The sequence below is a fragment of the Oryctolagus cuniculus genome, chromosome 11 (assembly GCF_964237555.1).
Source record: "Oryctolagus cuniculus chromosome 11, mOryCun1.1, whole genome shotgun sequence".
Classification (NCBI taxonomy): domain Eukaryota; kingdom Metazoa; phylum Chordata; class Mammalia; order Lagomorpha; family Leporidae; genus Oryctolagus; species Oryctolagus cuniculus.
In genome coordinates, this window is record NC_091442.1 from 77,905,353 (window position 1) to 77,930,005 (window position 24,653).

At 40.8% G+C, this 24,653-nt stretch overlaps 1 protein-coding gene and 1 long non-coding RNA gene across 5 annotated transcripts in view; one reads left to right on the plus strand and one right to left on the minus strand.

Annotated features, from left to right (window-relative positions):
- Positions 1-208: 208 nt before the first annotated feature.
- KRR1 (KRR1 small subunit processome component homolog) lies at positions 209-18,260 on the minus strand. Its single transcript, XM_002711261.5, has 10 exons — positions 18,034-18,260; positions 13,783-13,955; positions 9,939-10,073; positions 9,644-9,769; positions 9,470-9,553; positions 7,065-7,121; positions 5,543-5,713; positions 2,484-2,561; positions 2,293-2,386; positions 209-758 (listed from the first exon to the last, which is right to left on the minus strand). Exons 1-10 carry the CDS (start codon positions 18,116-18,118, stop codon positions 619-621), a joined length of 1,143 nt encoding a protein of 380 aa, XP_002711307.1. The 5' UTR covers positions 18,119-18,260; the 3' UTR covers positions 209-618.
- A 92-nt stretch (positions 18,261-18,352) lies between these two features.
- LOC108176667 (uncharacterized) overlaps positions 18,353-24,653 on the plus strand; it is a 113,908-nt gene continuing 107,607 nt past the window's right edge. The window contains exons 1-2 of one of the 4 annotated variants that reach the window (XR_011379789.1): positions 18,353-18,562; positions 20,421-20,682. This is a non-coding gene — a long non-coding RNA (uncharacterized lncRNA). The remainder of the gene's footprint in view (positions 18,563-20,420; positions 20,683-24,653) is intronic. The other 3 variants (XR_001793371.3, XR_007919506.2, XR_007919505.2) reach the window with 3 other exon arrangements.

Below are 24,653 nucleotides of genomic sequence, written 5' to 3' on the forward strand. Positions count from 1 at the left end.
TACAACTTGAAGTCTTTCTGGTTTACCACTTTCCCAGACTCAAGAATAGAAGAGTAACTATGAGATTTGACTTCAGATGCCTTGATTTTCTGCTTATGAGCTGTTTAATCTTGGAATGAAATATAAAATGAATCCATAAAAAGGTATAAACCTAAATATTTACTTTGTGATTAAGGAGGGAGAAAAAGCAAACACTGAAAAAATTTCATTTAGTCTTTTCAAAACAAAATGCTGAGACATTTATTATATTTTAAAAACCAATGGCATCAGACATTGGCTTTAATGGATAATTATAATCATCATATTCCAAAAATCTCTCTATATAAAAAAACCTTAAAAATTACTAAAATCATACTTGGACAAAACCTCCCTGGATCTGATCATGTACAATGTACAAGAAGACATATACTACTTTTTAGTACAAAGTTTTCAAAACACATGTGGAGAATATAATAATTTATATTTATAAAGAACACTGTTCTATGAATAAAAGAAACTCAGAAAGAAGTGATCGGAGCAGTTTTTCTCACAGATAAGGCGATTAATACCTTAGATTCTCAAAATCCTTTACAAAAGGAGATAATGACATAAGTTTTAGTTCAGTTTTTTTTTTACATGTTACTTTTTTTTCTTTTTCTTTTCATCTGCTTCCATTTTAAGCTTAACTTCTTCAGCTGTAAGTGCTCCCAATTTCTTGTTCTTGGCTTTCTTAACTTTTTCCTTGATAGCAGCCACATCAATTTTAGTTTCAGTAGAAGCTAGAAAAATTAAAAATAAAACATATGTAATTGTATAGATTTTATCAAATCAAATATAAAGGACACATGCTTAAAATAATAATTTTAGAGAATTGGAAGATAATGTTATAAAATATCTTTCTAAAGAAAAGTTAGAAATTTCTTCAAACTGAGAGAAAACAAATCATAAGTACTTTTAACATGTACTAGTGAAAAGTAGACACGAGGCTGGCGCTGCAGCTCACTAGGCTAATCCTCCACCTGCAGCGCCGGCACCCCAGGTTCTAGTCCCGGTTGCTCCTCTTCCAGGCCAGCTCTCTGCTGTGGCCAGGGAGTGCAATGGAGGATGGCCCAAGTGCTTGGGCCCTGTACCCGCATGGGAGACCAGGAGGAGGCTCCTGGCTCCTGGCTTTGGATTGGCACAGCGCACCAGCCGTTGCAGTCATTTGGGTGAACCAATGGAAGGAAGACCTTTCTGTCTGTCTCTCTCTCACTGTCTAACTCTGCCTGTCAAAAAAAAAAAGATATATATAAATATAAAAAGCCAAATTTAGTCTTTAGAATATTAAAACTCACAAGATAAAACCTCATCATACAAACCACCCAGCAACTTGAGGAGCACAGACAGGTAAAGTTTCCACTATGAGAGCTGCTACTCTTATTAATCACTACAGACCAGCTACTGAGCACCTTCAAAGCAATTCACTAACAGAATGTCCTGACTGGAAATTAAAATGCAGATACTTAGTAACTTCTATATCACCTCTGAGCTACACAAAATACAGTACTTTTAAAGCAATTAACACTAAAGCAATATGAGACACTAGAATTGTAATGGGTTATATATGTTAAGTTATGGCTGATAATTTATGTATAAACTTGCTGGTGATCTTTGAATCCTGTGTGCCAGTCATTCTGGAGGATTACTTTAGGAGCAGTACAGGTGTTACCAGAGGAAAAGAAAATGTAAAAAGGGGAGAGGAGGAATTAGAATGAGGCTAGAAATGTAGAAGAAAAGGCATGACAGTGTCTTCTCTTCATGTCTTTTTAATAGTCCCTGAATAAGACCTTTCTGTCATTACTTTGTCAGCATCCTTTAGTCCTAGGTGACAAGATATTCATGTTGACAATAGAGGAGCAAAGTTCATGTCCCAGCTCACATAAATAAAGAGAAGACATGCACACTTCTGATAAACCTTCTTTGAGAGGCATGAAACAGAGCTCAGGGATCTTACTGCTTCAGTTACTTTTCTTTTTACAGAGGCTACACTGACTGCTCCAGATTTATGTCTATACAACTAAGAGTATTTCCCAAGCACAGTTCACAGGTCTGGGAGGACTGTAATTTTGGGGCACTCTTTAAGTCATCAGCTGCTATTACGTGTTATATTACCTCAGTCATTTCTAGTAACAGGATTAGTAATGAATGAAATGCTAAGAAAACTAACGGAAGATACGGTTATTCCTTTACTTAACACTCACAGACACACAGACACATTCACTATGACTTTACTTTTAATAAGACTCATATCCTATCAACAGTTGAAAACATTACCTTCCTTAGGTTTCACAACTGGTTTTTCTTTTGGTGGAATAAAAGCTTTATTTCTTTCTTCTTGTCTTTTACTGAGAGCTTCTGCTTGTTTAGCCTACATTAAGACAAAGCACATTATTAAAATACAATTTTTAAATAACTGAAGTACCTATTAATTTTGCTTTGTATGTTGTGAAATAAGACGGTCTTACCTTTATTGCTTCCATTTTCTGTCGCTTCTTCTGACTTGCCTTCAAAAAGTACTCACCACTGGCCAATTCCTTATCAATCTGTTGAGGACAGTATTAATATCACATCAGAAATAATGTAGACAGGGGCCAGCACTGTGCTGTAGTGGGTAAAGCCACTGCCTGCAGTACCAGCATCCTATATGGGTGCCCGTTCGAGTCCCGGCTACTCCACTTCTGATCCAGCTCTCCACTATGGTCTCGGAAAGGGCAAGATCTCCACGTGAGAGATCCAAAAGAAGCTCCTGGCTCCTTGGCTTCAGATTGGCCTACCTCCAGCTGTTGCAGCCTTTTGGGGAGAGAAAACCAGCAGATGGAAGACCTCTCTCTCTGCCTCTGCCTCTCTGTAACTCTGTCAAATACATACATAAATCTTAAAAAAAAAAAAAAAAAGAGGTGCCGGCACTGTGACGTAAAGCCACCACCTGCAGTGCTGGAGTACCATATGGGCGCTGGTTCAAGACCCAGCTGCACCACTTCTGATCCAGCTCTCTGCTATGGCCTGGGAAAGCAGTGGAGGATGGCCCAAGTCCTTGGGCCTCTGCACCCTTGTGGGAGACCTGGAGGAAGCTCCTGACTCCTGGCGCTGGATCAGTGCAGCTCCGGTCATTGCGGCCATCTGGGGAGTAAACCAGTGGGTAAAAGACCTCTCTCTCTCTCTCTCTCTGTAAATGTGATGGTCAAGTAAAATAAATAAATTAAAAAAAAAAAAAAAAGAAGAAGAAGAAGAACAGAAAGAAATAATGTAGACAAGAGATCACATCTTACAAAAATCTTAAAGTCCCTGGGGTAAAAACATCAAAATCAAAACTCCATAATTAATTCATAAAATTAGCTACATTAAACTAAGGAACTGTGCTCCAAGCTGAGAGATACACAAAAGCTTGGAAGTAGGGATGTAGGCAATGTGTTTTTGGAATACAAAACTGCCTAGCGTGGGTGAGATGAAAGTGTTTCAGAAAAGAGAGGAAACTGGAAGGATGAGTTTTAGGGAAGCTGGAAGAAGCCTGAATACTGGCCGGCGCCGCAGCTCACTTGGCTAATCCTCTGCCTGCGGCACCAGCACCCCGGGGTTCTAGTCCCGGTTGCTCCTCTTCCAGGCCAGCTCTCTGCTGTGACCCAGGAGTGCAGTGGAGGATGGCCCAGGTGCTTGGGCCCTGCACCCGCATGGGAGACAGGGAGGAAGTACCCAACTCCTGGCTTCGGATCGGTGCAGCGCAGTGGCCATTAGGGGAGTGAACCAACAGAAGGAAGACCTGTCTGTCTCTCTCTCACTGTCTATAACTCTCTCTCTGTCACTCGCTCTCTCACTGTCTAACTCTGCCTGGGGGAAAAAAAAAAGCCTGAATGCCACGCAGAGGAGGTAAGATCTGACTGTAAGCTCTCTACTAACTCATTTAACTCTCATTAACAATTTTCTGAGATAGGTATTACCATTAACCCCATTTTGGGCATGGGAAAATTGAGGCACAGATGAGTTAAATAACAGTGTCAGAGCAAGTCACATAAGACACTGCTGTTCTGAGAAGCTTTCAAGGGAAGGAAGATAAGCCAATTACACAAGAGAGGGCTCTAAGAATGACAGACGCTATGAAGGCACAACTTAGTAACTGATTCAATCCAGTTTCCTCTATTAGTTTCCTTCTGTCTCTTTTTCTCTTTCCCAAACAGACTCCATGATCCAACACTTCCATTTTTTCACTATGACCATCATTCCCTTTTCCCTTGACCCTTCATCAAACTTTCCCCAAAAAACTCCAAACACAGAGCTGTAGAGAAGCAATAAAAATGATATTCAGAAAGAAATGAGTTAATACACTGAGTAGAAAAATTAGTAAAGAGGGAAGATAGAGCCAATGGAAAGAAGAATGAAGCAAGATCCCTTTGGAGATAGGTGAAGATCAAATTCAAAGAACAAGCAGAAAAGGTCGAAACAGATGGGAGAAAAATTACAAGGGAAAGAAGAACTAAAAGGGTTCTTGTCTGCCTGCCTCAATTACTTCACTGGTGTAAAATGCATTGCCATCTGTGGAAAAGGCAAGTACTGAGAGGAAACAGAGGACACACAGAACCGAGAGATGACTCCAAGGACTCACTCATCTCAAGTTGGAAACATAAATTCTTAGTGAATTTAATCCAAAGGTAAGATTTTTCTCTAGCTTAGTTTGGTATCCACATTCTGGGAAAGAAGTCACGTTTTGGAACTGATTCTAGTTTTAAAAACTTTTACTGGGAAGGCAGGAAGAAAAGGCAGCATGGAAGAAATCAGTGACGGAGCAAGAAATAAAAGGAAACATTGGTCACAATGGGAAATGAAATGAAGGAGACAGTTGACATAAAGGAAGATACTTACGACTTAGATACAGAATTTAAGAATTCATAATTGGGGGCTGGCATAGTGGTATAGCGGGTTAAGCTGCCATGTGTGATGCCAGCATCCCATATGGGCACTGGTTCAAGACCTGGCTGCTCTACTTCCAATCCAGCCCCTGCTAATTGGCCTGGGAAGGCAGAAGAAGATGGCCCAAGTGCTTGGGCCCCTGCATTCATGTGGGAGACCCAGAAGAAACTCCTGGCACCTGGCTTCACCCTGGCCCAGCACTGGCTGTTGCAGCCATTTGGGAAGTGAATCCATGGATGAAAGATCTAACTCTGCCTTTCAAATAAATAAATAAATCTTTAAAATATTTCTTAACAGGAACAGGCATATAGGACACAGTCATGAGAATGTTGCTAAGTAGAGAATACTGTGGGCTAAATCACTGAATTTATCATTTACAGAGGCTACAGGGACACAACTGACCATCAGTCACCTTCATAAGTTTACACTCCTAATGTACTTGGCTCAAAATATGCCCTAACTCAAGATTTACTTAGCTTCACATTTGCCTATAAGTATTTACTTTCACCTCTTCTACCTACATATACAAACATACTCCACCTAAAATATGCTCAATAAAGTTTGTGACAAAATAGGTTGAAACAGTTTCCCCTCATATAAGGTTCAACAATGTAATACTGACCTGACTTTCTGGCTGTGGAGGTGGGAATGGTGTATACTCTTTCTTAACAGTTTTCTTCTTTGGTTCCTTGCGTTTGTTCACATTTTTGTGTTTAAACTGTGGCAAAAATCTTTCCCAACTTTGTGTTCGTAATTCAGAATCTTTTGCCAGCTCTCGTTTAATCATTAAGGTCTTCAGTCATGTACCAAACAAAGTAAAAAATTTTAACACGTACATATGACAAAGTAAGGCATTATAAATATTGCTTCTATAAATAACAAAAGTAGTAAGGAATAGCTCCTAGTCTCTTCAGTGGAATTAAATCAGTTCTAAAAACAAAATATATACCATTTCAATTATAATTATAAATGTATAATTTATCCAAGCATCAGAAAACCATTAAATTTTAGATTAAGAAATGTATGGGAATGGCATTATGGTGAAATAGGATAAGCCACTGCCCTCAATGCCAGCATTCCATATGGGTACCAGTTTGAAGCATAGCTGCTCCACTTCTGTTCCAGCTCTCTGCTAACGTGCCTAGGAAAGCAGTGGGAGACAGCCCAAGTCCTTGGGCCACTATACCCATGTGGGATACCCAGATGCATCTTCTGGCTCCTGGCTTTAGTCTGGCCCAGCCCTGGCCACTGTGGCCATTTGGGGAGTGAACCAGCTGATGGAAGATCTCTCTCTAACTCTGCCCTTCAAACAAATAAACAATCTTTTTTTTTTTTTTTAAAGTAGATCTCTTAAAATATAAAAGGAGATGAAAATGAGACTAACTCAGCTTTTCAACCATTATTTCTTAAAACTTTTAAAACTTATTAACAGCAGGGAGGGTTCTAAATTCGCTTATCCCTATAAGCAGCAAGCTTTCAATAACAACTGAGAGAAACAAATACTCTCGTGATTAGACAAAATCCAATACTCTCAAATTTCTCCAGAGCCATTTCACATTTACAGACATTGGAACATAAAAGGATGCAAAGCAGGTATCAGACACGATTGACTTTCCTTTTATCTGTAACATCCCATTGTAACTCAAAATCACTTTCAATCTAATTTAACAGCAACTTTTTAATTTTCTCAAATTTAAATGGAATGTTCAACAATCATCATAAAATGGCTCATTATACCATGGTTACCTCTCTAGGGATAATCACAAACTTTGTATACAAGAATAAAACAGATCCAATTTGAGTGTTAAGTTCCAAAAAAAGGTTTTAAAATGATCTGAGATGTTCCATATTTTAGTAGAAAATCAGAGTCTTGAAAGATTGAATCTTTAAACATCACATGGGGGCTCATAATCTAAGAATACTGACTGCTATCATCTACAACAAATTCTCTGGAGCCAATCATTGTGTTAGAACCGTAAAACACATGACAGCATTCCTTTCAATAGTCCTCACACTGTACGCCAAGGAAACCCAGGCTTCCGAAGAAGCAACTACAAGACTTGATTAAGTTGAATGAGCTGAATCCTACCCTCTAGGTTTCTACATAACGATCACTGGTATGGTCATATATAATCAAAACTCACTTTAATGTTATAAATTGGATGAATGTTCTTCATAGTATCTAGGACTACTTTCCGTACCTGAAATTTGCGAAGAAAAGTGAATTAGTTACTTATAAGCATCTTAATGAACTGGGTAGATGATTACTATACTACAAAATAGCCTATGAGTCAGGGACTGGTTTCTAAATCTTTCCTGAGTAGAAACATAAAGTTTCCCAATGGCTGCTAAAATGTGATACAGAGAACTAATAACAGCAACACTCTGGAGCTATGTGATTTAGGGGGAAAGACTGCTGAGTTTAGAGTAAAAAAATGACAGCCCAAATACTGGGACTACGAATTCAAACACATATAGGAAAAGCACTTGATTTTTCTTTCCAGTTGTGCTTTTTTTTTGAGAGGCAGAGTGGACAGTGAGACAGAGAGAGAGAGAAAGGTCTTCTTTTACCATTGGTCTACCCTCCAATGGCCGCCGCAGCCAGTGCACCGCGCTGATCCAAAGCCAGCAGCCAGGTGCTTCTCCTGGTCTCCCATGCAGGTGCAGGGCCCAAGCACTTGGGCCATCCTCCACTGCACTCCCGGGCCACAGCAGAGTGCTGGACAGGAAGAGGAGCAACCTGGACAGAATACGGCACCCCAACCGGGACTGGAACCCGGAGTGCCGGCGCTGCAGGTGGAGGATTAGCCTATTGAGCTGTGGTGCCAGCCCCAGTTTTCTCTTATAATATAGAGATAAAACTATATACCTCAATAATCTGTTTTAAGAATTAAATAATGTATCTTAAACACTTTACAAAACTATATTCAATATTTATTACTACCCCATGAAAAATGGGCAATTTATGAGAAAAAGGGCCAACAGAAATACTATTAAAGGCTTGGGGCCGGCACTGTGGCATAGTGGGTAAAGTTGTTGCCTGCAGGGCCGGCATCCCATATGAGCACTGGTTCGAGTCCTGGCAGCTCCACTTCTGATCCAGCTCTCTGCCATGGCCTGGGAAAGCAGTACAAGATGGCCCCAAGTCTTTGGACTCCTGCACCTGTGTGGGAGGCCCCGAACAAGCCCCTGGCTCCTGATCAGTGCAGCTCCAGCCCTTGCAGCCATTTAGGGAGTAAGCCAGCAGATGGAAGATCTACCTCTCTATGCCTCTGCCTCTATGTCATTCTGCCTTTGAAACAAATAAATAAATCTTTTAAAAAAGGGAGGGGCCCTAGAAAGTCAGTAAAATCACACAACCAAACCCAGAGAATAGAAACAACAAAAAAAGTTAACAGAAACAGTATTTGCTCCACACATATTCTCACAACTTTGAGTTGACAAAATAAAGAAAACGTTCATGAAAACATTAGATATTATACTCAAACTGAAACAAAAGAAAATAGATTTTGAAGGGAAAGGTTTTCAAAGTCTGATCTTTACTAGCTGTACAGATTATTCCAACTAATGGGATCTCTGCTCAGTTTTCCAATTATTTGAGTGTACCCAACAACACCATGCTTCTTATTTGTGCTATAGACTAAGATCTTAAATGCCCACTTAAATTTTGTAGTGGGAAGAGTGATGATGCACAGATCTAAATCAGAAACAGATATCTCTAGGGGTTGATGTTGTGGTGTACCAGGACAAGCTACCTCCTGCAATGCCAGCAACCCATATGGGCACCAGTTTGCATCCCAGCTACTCCAGTTCCAATCCAGCTCCCTGCTGATGGCCTGAGAAAAGCAGGTGCTTGGGCCCCTGCTACCCACATGGTAGACTTGGAACCTCCTGGCTTCAACCTGGCCCAGCTCTGGTTTTTGTGGCCATCAAGAGAGTGAATCATAGGATAGAAGTTCCTTCTCTTTGTTTCTCTCCTTCTCTCTGTAACTGACTTTCAAATAAATAAATTTTTAAAAACAAACAAAAAGACATCTCCTCTGTCGACAAGGTTGATCATAACATATGAGGGTACAGGAGTGATGATTATCTCAAAATATATACAATATGTATAAAGTATCTACTAACAGGAAATCAAAGTACATTCTAAGAAACAAATAGGGTGCTAGCACTGTGGTATAGCAGGTAAAGCCACAACCTGCAAAACTGACATCTCATATGGGTGCTGGTTTGTGCAGCGGCTCCAACTCCCTGCTAATGGCCTGGAATAGCAGCATAAGATGGCCCAAGTGCCTGGGCTCCTGCTACCCACATGAGAGATCTGGATGAAACTCCTGGCTCCTGGCTCCAGTTTGGCCCAGCCCTGGCCATCTGGGGAGTACACCAGTGGATGGAAGATCTGTCTCTCCCTCTCTAACTCTTTACTTTCAAATAAGTAAGTAAAATGTTTAAAAAATAAACTCACAAAACAATATACTACACAATGAATTATAATCAAATTATTTAATATGTTCTTTGCTGCAAGTTAATTGAAGATTATAGTTCTTACCTCTTTTAAACCACTAAAAGGTCCAATAGCTGAAACTGTATTTCCCTGAACCATAATGTAACAGTTTGTTAAGAGTTCCAATGCCTGTATGAAAACAACAGCAAACTGAAATTTAACACACTGAAAAATTAATGACAGAGCCAGAAACTGAAGTTTTCCACTCATAGAAAGTACCTTCAATGTAGATCCTTTGGGACCAATAAGCCGCTGTCTTCTTTTTACAAATCTTTCTTTATTTCTTACTAAAGAACCTATTTTAATGATGTCACAAGCAACATCATCCTGAAGAATTCGTACAGCCTTTTGGAAAAATAAAAAGAATATTCTTTAAAATTACATTTATTTTACAAGTTTAGGCTAATGACAGCTAATCACAAACATGAAAGCTTGATGATGGAGGGATCATGCAGTGTTATAGGCTGTCTAATGTTGATGTAAACAAGCAACATCTCCATAGCTCTAGACTTACCTGTTCAAACGAAACACTCCTTGCTAACAGTTTTATTAGATCTCTGGCCCTAATGATGATATATGGATCAAAAGTCTTCTTTGTAGTGCAGACGGTCATGCTACCTTCGATCAGGTCCAGGGTTGCCTTAACATGCTATAAAAGAAAGAGAAAGCAAATACACAGTTGTCTTAAAAAAATTCAGTTTCAGAAAATTATAGTCTCTCCTATCAAAACTATTTCTGTGTCATTAAGTCAACTTTCAAATAATATCAACTCCCTGAAGAAGCTGAATAAATGTAAATGACAGACATTTGATGACTTTCATACCTCACAGAATACAAAGGAAACTAGAGCAATTTGAAACCATTTACAAGGGTACTCCAAAAATTTGTGGGAAAGGCCGGCATTGTGGCACAGTGGGTTGAGCCCAATATCAGAGTGTTGGTTCAAATCCAGGCTCCACTTTCAATCCAGCTTCTGCTAATGATCCTGGAAAGACAGTAGATGACCCAAGTACTAGCCAATCATGTGGGAGAGTAGGATGAAGTTTCTGGCTCCTGGCTTCAGGCTGGTCAGACACAGCTGTTATGGCAAATGGAAGATCTCTTTCTCTGTCACTTTACCTTTCAAATACATGAATACATCTATTAAAAATCTTTTGGGGAAGTGGAATTAAAATGTTTATTTTAATGCAAAAAAAAGTCTAAATCCATGTAAAGTTTTTTTTTGTTTTTGTTTGTTTGTTTTTCAAATTTGACAGAGTTATAGACAGTGAGAGAGAGAGAGAAAGGTCTTCCTTCCATTGGTTCACTCCCCTAATGGCCACTACGGCCGGCGCTGCACTGATCTGAAGCCAGGAGCCAGGTGCTTCCTCCCGGTCTCCCATGTGGGTGCAGGGACCCAAGCACTTGGGCCATCCTCCACTGCACTCCTGGGCCACAGCAGAGAGCTGGATTGGAAGAGGAGCAACCGGAACTAGTACCCAGCACCCCAGCCGGGACTAGAACCTGGGATGCCGGTGCTGCAGGCGGAGGATTAGCCAAGTGAGCCACGGCGCCAGCCATGTAACGCTTTTTTACAATACATAGTTCCCATGAACTTTTTTAAGATCTTTCACATACTTGGCATTATAATACCTTGTACTTACTGGAATAAAGATTATCTCTAAGTTTAAAAAAATATACCTTAATCCTACTGAGGCCATAAAGACCTAAAGTAAAAATGCAAAGCTGTATAGTCCTATCCTAGACTCAATCTACTCTGCTGCTTAGAATGAGAATTGACTTTTCCTTTCAAACTTTTTTCTAGCTGGTTAGAGGGCTACATACAAAGCAAAAACAAGCTCTGCCCTGCTTAGAAAGAAGCAATAATTCAGAAAATCAAGTATTAACTCACAATAGGAAGAAACAGTTTTCAAGAATGCAAATAAAAATACTAGTTTCTTACTTGCGAGTTTCATCTCCATGCATTTTAACAGTGAATGAAGAACAATTCAATATATGGTTAGATCACCATGCATTTGCATAGAAAAAAAGTTTAATACTAGATGTAGACAGCTGTTAAAACACAACCTTACTGAACCAAAAGGCATACCAACTCCAGAATAGTCCTACCTGTGAGAAATATGTTATAACACAATCTAGGACACATGTCTATACACAAACACAAATGTGGCTAAGCCAAAAGCTTCACAAAACCATCAGGCCCTTATCACACATCAAATAACCTCATTTCAAAGGCTTGTTATAGCCACTGAATTTACTTCTTAATCCACTAATGGATTTCAATCACTAATTTGAAAAACAAAAATAAATCTACTGCTATAGGGGCATGGAAGCAGCTAAAAATAAGTGTAGGTTATACCCATATTTCTTTTAAAATGAAAGTTAAGGGGCAGGCACTGTGGCATAGTGGGTAAAGATGCAGCCTGCAGTGCCAGCATCCTATATGGGCGCCAGTTCAAATCCTGGCTGCTCCTCTTCTGATCCAGCTCTCTGCTATGGTCTGGGAAAGCAGTAGAAGAGGGTTCAAGTCCTTGGGCCCCTGCACCTGGAGGAAGCTCCTGGCTCCTGGCTTCAGATCAGCCCAGCTCTGGCTGTTGCAACCATTTGGGAAGTGAACCACTGAATGGAAGACCTCTCTCTCTCTCTCTCTCTCTCTCTCTCTGTCTCTGCCTCTCTGTGGCTCTGCCTTTCAAATTAATCAATTAATTAATTAATTATTTTTAAAAAAGAAAGTTAAGCAGGGAGGGTGTTGCTACACAGCAGGTCAAGCAGCTTCTTGGAATACAGAGTGCTGGTACTTAGTTTCAGTTTTTCTGCTTCTGATCCAGTTTCCTGCTAATGCACCTGGTAAATAGCAGATAATGGCCTAAGTACTTGGGTCCCTGTCATCCACATGGAGACCCAGATGGAAATGCTATCTCCTGGCTTTGGCCTGGCCCAGCTCTGTCTATTGCAGGCATTTCAGGAATCAACCAACAGATGGAAGATCTCTCTCTCTCTCTGACACTCTGCATTTCAAATAATTAAATAAGTCTTTTATTTTTTTTGAAGATTTATTTTTTATTTATTTGAAAGGCAGAGTTACAGAGAACAGAGAAGAGAGATGGACTGAGAGAGAGATTTTCCACTTACTGGTTCACTCCCCAAATGGCTGCACTAGCTGGGGCTGGACAAGACCAAAGCCAGGAGTCCAGAGTTTCCTCCAGGTCTCCCACATGGGTGCAGGGGTCCAAGCACTTTGGCCATCTGCTGCTGCCTTCCCAGGTACATCAGCAGGGATCTGGATTGGAAATGGACCAACCAGGGCTCAAACTGGCATCCATATAGGTGCCACCATTGCAAGTAGAGGCTTAACCTACTATGTCACAGTGCCAATCCCAGATAAGTTTTTTTTAAAAAATGAAATATAAATAATTAAAAGCATGACTCAGCTCAAACTAGACAGATAACATGGCAACCATTATAGCGTAGAACAGGCATTCAGAAATTTGGACTTCACAGGTAAGTTTCTGATACTCCACAATATCCCTGAAGTATTCAAGGTACATATACTTTCCATTTCTTAAAAAAAAAAAAACTTAAGGGTTGGCACTGTGGTGTAGCAGGTAAAGTGGCTGCCTGCAGTGCCGGCACATATGGGCGCCAGTTCCAGTCCCGGCTGCTCCACTTCCGATCCAGCTCTCTGCTATGGTCTGGGAAAGCAGTGGAAGGTGGCCCAATGTGGGCCCCTGCATCCGTGTGGGAGACCTGGAAGAAGCTCCTGGCTTCAGATCGGCGCAGCTCTGGCCATTGTGGCCAGCTGGGGAGTGAACCAGCGGATGGAAGACCTCTCTCTTTCACTCTGCCTCTCCTTCTCTCTGTATAACTCTGACTTTAAAATAAATAACTTTAAAAAAAATTTAAAGATACATACATTTTTCAAGGAAATTTAGTTTTATCAACTATAAGAATCAAGCTTACTGAAACTACTTAAAATACGAGGAGGGGTGAGTACCTGGACTAGGTGTTAAGCTGCCTGTTAAGATGCCCGCCTTCCAGTGCCTGGGTCTGAACTGAGCTTCACTACAGATTCCAGCTTCCTGCTAATGCACACCCTGGGAGGCAGCAGATGCAGATCTGGATTTAGTTCTGATTTCTACCTGGCTGGGCCAACAGTTGCAGACACTTAGGGAGTGACTAGTGGATGGGAGCTCTTTCTGTCTCTCTCTCTCTCTTTCTTTCTCAAAAAAATTAAATAACAAAGGAACCAAGCTAAACAGGTACTACACTAGCACCTTTGAAAGCAAACTCATCAATGTTTACTTAAAAGCAAAGATAATAAAAGAAAATTCTCAAAAAAATGTATAAAAGAGGCATACATGTTCATTCAAGGCTTTCTGCACCAAAGGCCAACATTCTTTCAAGTAAGCTTCTCTGTATTTGGGGAACAAAGTTGCAAAACTGCTCTCTTCCAGGAGTCCTCTGGGGTTGTCCTCTTTGGAGAAAGCTGGTTCCTTCCAACCATCAGGAACAGTGAGGAGCTCTGATTCATCTACAGAGGGCAAAGAATTTACACATCACACTTTAACTATATTCTGGACACTATATGCACACATTCACAAAATTCTGCATACTTTATTTCCACTTCCTCCTCCATTTTTCACACCACTGAAAAGTCAAAGAGCATGCCTCTGTTATTATCAACACACAATATACTGAAATTATTTGTATACATTTCAGTTGCCACAAAAGACAAAGTTCTTTAAGGGAAGAGACTTCTATTTTATATCCACACTTGTAGGTATTATGCCTGGCAAACAGTAGGTACTCAACAAGCTTTTAAGGCACTAAACTATCAGAGTTGATATCATTGTGTTTACATTGCTATCTTAAAAAACACAACCTTCTGACTTTCCTGTAGTAAAATCTGGGTATATATCTATATATATTTGTTTGTGTGTGACATACATGTTTATATAAAAAATTTCTAGGGGCTGGCATTATGGTACAGTGGGTTAAGCTACTGCCTGCAACACCACATCCCAATAAGCATCAGTTCAATTCCTGGATGCTCCATTTCCAATTCAGCTCCCTGCTAATGTGCTTGGGAAGACAGCAGAAGTGGGCCTGCCACCTACTTGGAAGTCCCAAATGAAGCTCCTGGCTTCAACCTGGCCCAGTCCTGGCCAATGTGGCAATATGGGGAGAGAAGTAACAGATGGAAGATCTCTCTCTCTCTCTCTGTTTCTCTGTCTTTGTCACTCTGCCTTTCAAATAAATAGCTTTAAAGAATTTTTTTTCTAAAGCCAATTTTGGTGTACGCTGATACTTTCAAGTTAAAAATCACTGGTATAGGATTTTAGATTTTCCAAAGAGCTTTCTGAGCCTACATCTATCTGCCTTTAATTTTCATATATGAAAGAAAGAGCCAATATTATTATTCTCATTTTCAGGAAAAGACATTCAATCCAAAAAGGTTAACTGATTCCCCTAAGGTAACACAAAGCTCACAGCCTAGCATTCTTTTCACTAAAAGAAAATGCTTCATTATTGGCTACAAACTATGTCCTACATTATTTATTAAAATTCCTGGTCCCAGACTTTAAGAACTCAGCATATCCAACAACTATACTCTGATTTAATTCTACCCAAAGGTATGATATAGACCTGCAGTATCATGATAAATTGGAAGTTTGTTAGAAATGCAATTCTTAGGCCTCACCTTAAATCTACTGAATCAAGAATCTCTGGGATGAGGCTGCCATTGTGGCATAGCAAGTAAAGCCACCTGCAACCCCAGCTAGTTTGTGTCCCAGCTACTCCACTTCCAATCCAGCTCCCTGCTAATGGCCTGGGAAAAACCAGCAGAGGATGGGCCAAGTGCTTGAGCCCTTGCCATCCACATAAAAGACCTGGATGAAACACCTGGTTTTGGCCTAGCCCAGCCCTGGCCATTGCGACCATTTGAGGAATCATCAATGGATAAACATCAATCTCTGTCTCTCCCTCTCTGTCTATAATTCTGCTTTTTGAATAAATAAATAAATCTTAAAAAAAAAAAATCTTTGGATGACAGCCAGAAACCTGTTTTAACAAAGCCCCAGGTCTTTTTAGACCATGTGACCTACCTAAGTTGGGCAAACTTGCTTTCTTTCTTTTTTAAGATTTTATTTTTTTAATTGAGAGGCAGAGAATTAACAGACAGAGGGAGAGAGAGAGGAAGGTCTTCCTTTGGCTTGTTCACTTCCCACATGGCCACAAAGGCCGGAGCGGGGCAGATCCAGAGCCAGGAGCCAGGAGCCAGGAGCCAGGAGCCAGGAGCCAGGAGCCAGGAGCCAGGAGCCTCCTCCGGTCTTCCCACACAGGCACAGTAGGCCAAGTTGGGCCATCTTCTACTGGCTTTCCCAGGCCATAAACAGAGAGCTGGATCAGAAGAGCAGCCAGGACACGAATCGGTGCTTATACAGATGTCGGTGCCGAGGTGGAGGCTTGGCCTACTATGCCACAGCACCAGCCCCAAACTTGCTTTCTCTTTCTTATGCTTACATCCACTTTGCTATTTCTGGTTCAAATCACAGCATATTAATTAGTCTTTATATACCATTCACTTCCCAATATCATTTATAAAAAAATTTTCAAGTTCAACAACAGTGATTATTTAAAATGCATATCAGGCCAAGTCCCTATCCAATTTAAACATCTGAATAAACTTCTGATTGGCTTTGAAAGCCATTTACTTTTTCTGCCTTGGGGGGGGAGGGTGTTGGGGGGATTGGAGTGGGTGACTCTTAACCTTATTCAGTAAACAAATAGGAGTTTCACAATAGAAAAAAATATAAAAGCCCCAAAATATGTAAAAATATGTGCAACCTCATTGGTAATCAAGAAGAGTCAAAAAATTGTCTAAAAATTTACTTATTTGAAAGGCAGAGTGACACAGAGAGAGATCAATCTTAATCTGCTGGTTCACTCCCCAAATGACCGCAATGGCCAAGCCTGGGCCAGACCAAAGTCAGCAGCGTGGAACTCCATCCAAGTCTCCCACATGTGTGGCCAGGATCCAAGTACTTGGGCCATCTTCTGCTGCTTTCTCAGGAGTATTAACAGGGAGCAGGACGGGAAGTGGAACAGACAGATTGGAACCTCTGCTCCAATACTGAATGCCATAGTCGCAGACAGCAGCTTAACCTGTTGTACCACAACAACAGCCCCAGAAAAGTTCAAATTAAAATCACAACCAGATACCATTTCACACCTACCAAAGTGACTAAAATTCAAAACGTACATATCTAATACCAAAGACTAAATTGGATTTAGAAGAATGAGAACTATCATCCAGTGCTGGTGCAAATCAAAACAGACACAATCTCTTTAGTGAAGAGTTAAGGCTACACAGGCCCTATACTTCAAGGATGCAAATCTTATGTTTATAATCTAGAGAAATTTTTGAGTGTGCTAACCAGATGACATGTACAAAGATGTTTACAGCAGCAGTGTTTATAATAACAAGTAATGGGCACAATGCCAATGCCCACCAATGGAAGAATAAAAAAAAAAATCAAGATCTATTCATACAATGGAAAAAAAAACAAAACTGCAGTGACAAGTGTCAGCCTGACTGAAAAACAACAAATCCAAGCCTCAGAAGTAAGACACGCAAAGACGCACACAGCCCACTTCCATTCATAAAAGATCCACGAGAGAAACGACTTTCTCAAACAGTTGGTAAGGTCTATGAAGAAAGGGAACATAATATTCATCAGGATTAGAATGGCTACTTCAGGCACCAGCAGGGAGCATACGGTCTAAGCAGTACACACTGGCCTTCAGGCGCATGATGGCACAACTACCGTACCTAACGGTCTCACTGCCAGTTTCTTGAGTGCTGGATGGACCATAGCTACACTATATTGTATATTCATACTTTCTGCAATGGATGTTATACACTAATTTTTTAGTACCTTCCCAATACATCCAGACCGGGAGTTCACGATTTTTAACATTTTCTTTAAGGTCTGGTTGAGCAACCCCTGGGATCTTTCTCTAGCCTCTTTTCCTGTCATTCACACAGGAGAAAACGGGTAAAACCGGACTACAACGCAAGAGAGCAATTAAAAAAGAAGGCAGTCTGAAGACCAGGAGCTGCATCACCTAATATTCTAGCGATCCGACAGAAATAATGCTACAGGTTCCCAAATTCCTTTACTGTCTGACGAACTAGAGGCAGACGTGCCAGGTAGCACCTTCCCCCATCACTACGTCTGTCTCACCCCTTCACTATCAGCGCTCACTCCTATATTAAACGCTAGTCTTCGTTCTGTAAACGAGCCGCCACCTGGGTGCTGCCAGGTTCTGCAGCGGCCTCCCAAACTTTTACAAAAGGGACTCCGCAACAATTTCGCTCTGCGGGCCTTCAGCAAACGCAACGAGTTGGGAACACGTGGCCGGCACTAAACCGGCCAGCCATCCCTGCAGGCCCGTCCAACATTCCAAATCAGCAGCAATCACAGATACTCAACTACGCAGGAAAGGGTGCAGGCGGCCTCAATACGTCCACAACCAAGAAAAGAAAAAAAAAATCGCACATCAACCTCCAGAAGCCCCAGGATTCGCTTCTCATACACACTCACCTGGGTTCTCTGGCTTCCGCTTCTGGTTACGAAACTCACTTTTCCCACCGGCAGCAGCCGACCCGCTCAGTGAAGAGGACGCCATCTTCTAATTGCTTCCGGTGGCGCCGGAACTGAAGCCGTCTTTAAATCCCGCCGGCTGACATCCCTACACTCAAGATGAGTTCCGCGGAACTCAGGCGAAGAGATTTGCGCAGTCTCCATGCGTAACTACGCTAAAACCCACCTACCCAATCAATACTGCGCTTCTTCTACGTAGCCAATAGGGAGCCGCAGACGACTTCCCCCTGATGAATTACGAACAAGGAATTTGCATTCTGGGAATTGTAGTTTCCCAATAGGAACAAGCTGCAGCAGGCCTTAACGTCAGTGTCACGTGGTCTCAGAGGCTAACCCACAACGCCAGCCTTCAGAGTTTGGCTCCTGAGTGCAATCAGGCTGTCATTGACGTCACTCATTCATTTGTATGATAATTAAATATGCGCTAGGTGGATATACGGTTCTCAAAGGCAAGAAGTTACTGTAAAAGGTACTGTTTATGTGAGACTTTGTAATAGGCACTTTTTTTAAAAAGATTTATTTATTTAATTGAAATTCAGAATTACACAGGCGGAGAGAGAGGTGTTCCATCTGATGGTTCACTCCCCAATTGGTTGCAACGGCCGGAGCTGCGCTGATCTGAAGCCAGGAGCCAGGAGCTTCTTCCAGGTCTCCCACGCAGGTGCAGGGGCCCAAGGATTTGGGCCATCTTGCACTGCTTTCCCAGGCCATAGCAGAGAGCTGGATTGGATGTGGAGCAGCCAAGACTCGAACTGGCGTCCATATGGGATGCCGGCGCCTCAGGCCAGGGCGTTAACGCACTGCGCCGCTGCGCCACAGCGCCAGTCCCATAATAGGCACTTAATTATCTCTGATATTTGAAACAAAAATAAAGGTAAATGAAATTCTGTAATATAATTTTGTGAAAGACAAGGTTTCAAAATCCTTTGTTCTTTTTTTTTAGATTTATTTATTTATTTGAAAGGCAGAGCTACAGAGAAGCAGAGGCAGAGAGACAGAGGTCTTTCATCTGCTGGTTCACTCCCTAAGACAGCCAGAGCTGGGCTGATCCAACAAAGCCTGGAGCCCTGAGCTTCTTCCAAGTCTCCCATGAGGGTGCAGGGTCCCAAGGACTTGGGCCATCTTCTACTGCTTTCCCAGGCCATAGCAGAGAGCTGGGTTGCAAGTGGAGCAGCTGGAACGAGCCAGCGCCGAGATAGGATGCCGGCACTGCAGGCAGTGGCTTTACCCGCTATGCCACAGCACCAGACCCTCAAAAATCCTTTTTTTCTGATGGGTAACTTTCTAGGGTGTTAGTATTTCCCTTTCTAAGTCTGAGGAAGAGTATTCAAGGGACAGTAGAGTATTCCCTCCTTATCCTTGGAGGATACATTGCAAGATCCCTAGTGGATACCTGAAAATAACAGGTAGTACCAAATCCTATCGATACAGTGCTTTTCCTCACATACATACCTTTAATTAAGTTTAATTTGTAAGTTTACCACAGTAAAGGTAACTAATAAAATTGAACAATTATAACAATATGCTAAAATAAAAATTATGTGAATGAGATATCTCTCAAAATATTTTATTGTACTCGACTCACTCTTCTTCTGATACTGCAATGGTAATGCATGCCTAAGTGATGAGATGCGGTGAGGTGAATGGCACAAGGCGCTGTGATGTGCTTAGGCTACATACCTTCCCAAACCTTCCCACACAGGGTACATAGGAAGGAGAAATTACGGTGACTGAGTCTGCGAAAAACAAAATTCAGCAGAAGGAGAGCTACTGTAGTTCAAATAGCCTAAATTGTCAAGGAATGACTCTCCTCTACCCACTGCTGTGTACCACTGATGTAAAGCTGCATGGAGAGGTTTATCATTGCCATAAAGAACTATACTTCTAAAAATCCAAAAGGTCTTAGGATGCTGAAAGCAAGAGTTTGAATGATGATCTTATTGTATGTCATTTTTAAATTTTCTGTAGCACAAACAGGAGAAATCTTCACTAGACTTAATTCTTTGCATTAATGAAAGGGGAGTGTTTGTAGGAAATCCATCCTTGTATATCTTCTATAAAGAATTAGATTTTCATATATTTGGCCCATGAAACAGATTGTTACTTATGGAGAGGAGATTCTCAAGACACATGGTCATGTGGATTTTTGTTACCCTGTGTGTCTTATAATAACAGGGATTTATCTCTATTACAATTTGCTCAAAAGAGATGATAGTGCTCTATAAAAGGATAAATAGCAAGTGAAAATTATAAAATGAGGAGTAATACCTTTTTGATTTTTTTTTAAATTTCCTATCCTGTTCATTTTTGTCTTTTTTACTGAACAGATGTTAACCAAGAGTCTCATTCTGTTTACACCGTCGTGGGAACCCTGCAGTAGCATCTTCGTGGCGGGTGTTTGTTGTTGCTGCTGTTCAAGGCTTTGTCATGTTGTCATGATGGGTATGCTGGTGACACCAGCTTCCGGGGCACAGCCTGGTGCACTGAAGTCTGCTCCCTCTTCCTGCATGTGGAATCATCCTGCTTTTCTGATCCTTTCAGTCTGAACATCCACTTTCCTGTGAGTTCTGAACCCCGCACCACTCTGAGGTGAGTAGGTTGTTGGGCCCCTAACATCCCTCAGCCCCACCACTGCCGACAGCAGTTAGGATCTGTGCGAGGCCCTGTCTGGGCCTGGGGTGGGAGCTGGGGGTGGCCTGCTTGGCACTTATGCATTTCGTGGGAGCAGATGGGAGTCTAGATGTTTCTTGGCAGGCTGGTTCCTCTGAAATCGAGAGCTGCAAAGGATCACTTTTGTTTTTCTTTTTTTTAAAAGATTTATTTTTTATTTATTTGAAAGATAGCGTTACAGAGAGAGGTAAAGGGGGAGAGAGAGAGAGAGAGAGAGAGAGATCTATCTATCTTCCATCCACTGGTTCTCTCTGCAAATGGCTGCAGCAGGTGGAGCTGAGCTGATCTGAAGCCAGGGGCCAGGAGCTTCTTCCGGGTCTCCCACGCGGGTGCAGGGGCCCAAGGACTTGGGCCTCCTGCTGCTGCTTTCCCAGGCACATTAGCAGGGAGTGGAGTGGCAGGGACTCGAATCAGTGCCCATATGGGATGCCGGTGCTGAAGGCGGAGAATTTAACGAGCTGCCCCACAGCGCTGGCCCCCAGGAGTAATACCTTTAATGTCACAGATATCCTATAAAGCATGGGTTTTTATCTTTATTTAAAGTAACTAGTCTCTATTAAGTGGAAGGTCAGACTTTAAATCAGGGCAATGTGACCATTAACAGTTCAGAAAAGCTATTAGGAGCTGCAAATGTGTTGGAAGGAAGACTGGGGGAGAGGAGCTGGGAAGAGAAGAAGAAGCAGTATCTGCATAAATAGTACACTTTGCTCTGTAATAAAGTTTTCTACAGACATTGATTCTCATAAGTACATTTTTAGTTTTATTCATTTCGATTTAGTATTGTTGGTCTTATTTGAGGAGACTTGGGAGTTCGACGGAGATGGGAGGGAGAGGTAGCTGTCCATTGTTGCCACTATTGAGTCTGTAAAACCCATCCTTTTAAACACTACACTGTAGTAGGCCAAGGGTTCATTTGCCTTTTTTCTGTTTTAATATATCTTTCAAATCATCACTGGAGATGATGTAAAAACATGGATAATTAATAAAAGTGCTAATGTTCCTAAGGCTCTCTCTACACCCTCTATTGCAGGTGACTACACCAGAATGATCTTGTCAGATTTCCAAAGGAAAATATTTTTATCATGCTACAACGAATTATTCCTGTATTAAAAACGTTCTTTCTCTTGCCTAACTAAAAAAACCCTCATATAGTCAACCAACCTACAACTAAATACACAGTGTAAAAACTGGATCCATATGACTGGAAGTTAAGTGAAATTAAAAAAGGACTGTTCCTTCACTTCCAGGAGCCTACAGTCTACCATAGATGGTATTGCAAGAGTAGGCAGTAATCAAAAACAAAGCCTTATTAAAAAATAAATCTAGGGGCAGGTATTGTGGCACAGTGGGTTAAGCCACTGTGTGGGGCACTTGCATTCCATAGTGGCCTGTGTGTTCAGGCCCCAGCTCTTCTGCTTCTGCTCCAGCTCCTTACTAATGCATGCTGGTAGACAGCAGATGAAGGCTAAAGTGCTTGCGTTTCTGCAATACCTGGATGGAGTTCCTGACTCCTAGCTCTGGCCTGGCTCAGATCCATCAGAGCATTTTAGCATTTAGAGAGTGAAACAGTAAATGGAAGATCTGTCTGTCTCTCTGTTGCTCTGCCTTTCAAATAAATAAAAAGAAAATAATAAAAATATAAGTATCTCAATACAACTGATTAAATATTTAAAAATTAATTCTAATTAGTGAATTAATATATACTGAATGGTTTATAAAATTGTATGGCACATGGTGCTTTTCGTTGATGAAAATATGCAGTAAAATATAGAAAAATATGCAATAAAATATAGCAAGACAAAAAATATAGCATATGTGATGCTAGTAGTTATTATAATAAGTAGCATGATATAAAATTTAACAAATGGATAAAGCTACATAAGTTTTAGAGTGTGCAGCTTTTCCTCAATACATATATTGAGTGTTTTAGCTTTAAAATAGCTCTAATGCTTAAAGACTGTTATTTACAGAATTTTCATATTAGTAGAGAACATGATGGATAATTGTATGTGTCAACTTGACTGGGCCTTGGTAGGCTAGATATTTGTTCAAACATTATTCTGTATATATCTCTGAGGGGATTTTTGGATGAGAATAATATATAACCCAATGAGCTTTGAGAAAAGGAGATTGCCTCCAGCACTTATCCATTCAGTTGAAGACAACACAGCAAAATCTGATCACTATACTCCACCATCAGGAATTCTGCAGCAAATGCATTAAACTGTAGCAGTAGCTCTTCTCCTGGCCTCCAGGCTGCCATCCCACCCTACAGATTTAGGACTTGCCAGCTTCTATAAACATGTGCACCAATTCCTTTAAAAAATTAGTAAATTATCTATATAATGATTCAATATGATATATTATTATATATGATACATAATAAGCATATATGATGGTCACTATCACTGCTGTTGGAAAAGCATACAGACTTGACAAGAAAATATCACACATCCACCAGATTGGCAAAAAAGGAAGAAATACATTTTTATAATTATAATGCTGCAAGAGAAAGGAAGCTGGTAGAAATGTAAATGGTAACACTTTTATGCAAAGCAATCTAGCAATATAAAATGTACACATTTTTCTGCAGCAGTTCCACCTTGGGGAAACTATAAAATAGAAATAAACATCCGTTCTATTAGAATGTTGGTACAATTGTGCTGATTACTAGCTTCTGTACAAATAGTTAAGTGAAATGGTCTTTGAAGTCATACTGACTAGTTTACTGCCTGCCAGGTAGTCTGGGTAAGTTTCTTACCTGCTTCTCCTAAGTTCCCTAAAATGACGATAATCTTATCTTGGTTAATAATTTTTTAAATAAAGCACTAAAAAAAACTTGCTATGAGACAAACATCAGTAGGTGTTAGCTATTATTTTTAGTGACAAAATTGTAAGAGCTTCTTGACTAGGAATTTGTGATATAATTAATTTGATGTTACTTAACCATCCATAGATTAAACCATGGAGACACTGGGTGATAAAAGGCAGATACAGAACACACACACACACACACACACACACAGTATGATATCATTTTTACTTTTTAAAAATTTTTTTTTTTTTTTTGATTTTGGTAGTTTTTTTTATTTTGTAAAACTATGTATTGTGATGGTTGAAAGTAACAATTTAAACAGAGACTTACAAGCATTTAATACATACCTGGGACTGGGATAACTCCTTTACAAACATTACCTCCTTAGCATTTTCAACAAAACTACCTAGAAAGCATTATCTGATGTGTACACCAAGAAGAAAACAGGCTTGGAAGGGTAAAGAAACTGTTCAAGAATGTTGTCACATAGCAAATGCAGAATTAAATCTTTTTTATTTTTTTTTTTATTTTTTTTTTTAACTTTTATTTAATGCATATAATTTTCCAAAGTACGACTTATGGATTACAATGGCTTCCCCCCCATACCGTCCCTCCCACCCACAACCCTCCCCTTTCCCACTCCCTCTCCCCTTCCATTCACATCAAGAAAACATTACTTTTTAAAAAAAATTTATTTTAAAGATTCATTTATTTATTTGAAAGACAAAGATAAGAGAGGCAGAAGCAGAGAGAGAGAGAGAGAAGTCTTCCATCCACTGGTTCACTCCCCAAATGGCTGCAACGGCCGGAGCTGAGCCGATCTGAAGCCAAGAATCAGGAGCCTCTTCCCAGTCTCTTACAGGGGTGCAGGGGCCCAAGGACTTGGACCATCTTCTACTGTTTTTGCAGGCCATAGCAGAGACTGGATAGGAAGAGGAGCAGCTGGGTCTGTCTTGAACCAGCGCCCATATGGGATGCTGGTGCAGCAGGTGGAGGCTTAGCCCACTGAGCCACAATGCTGGCCCCCATGTATCTTATATATGCAGCTTTATATACACAGCTTTAAGAACTTAAC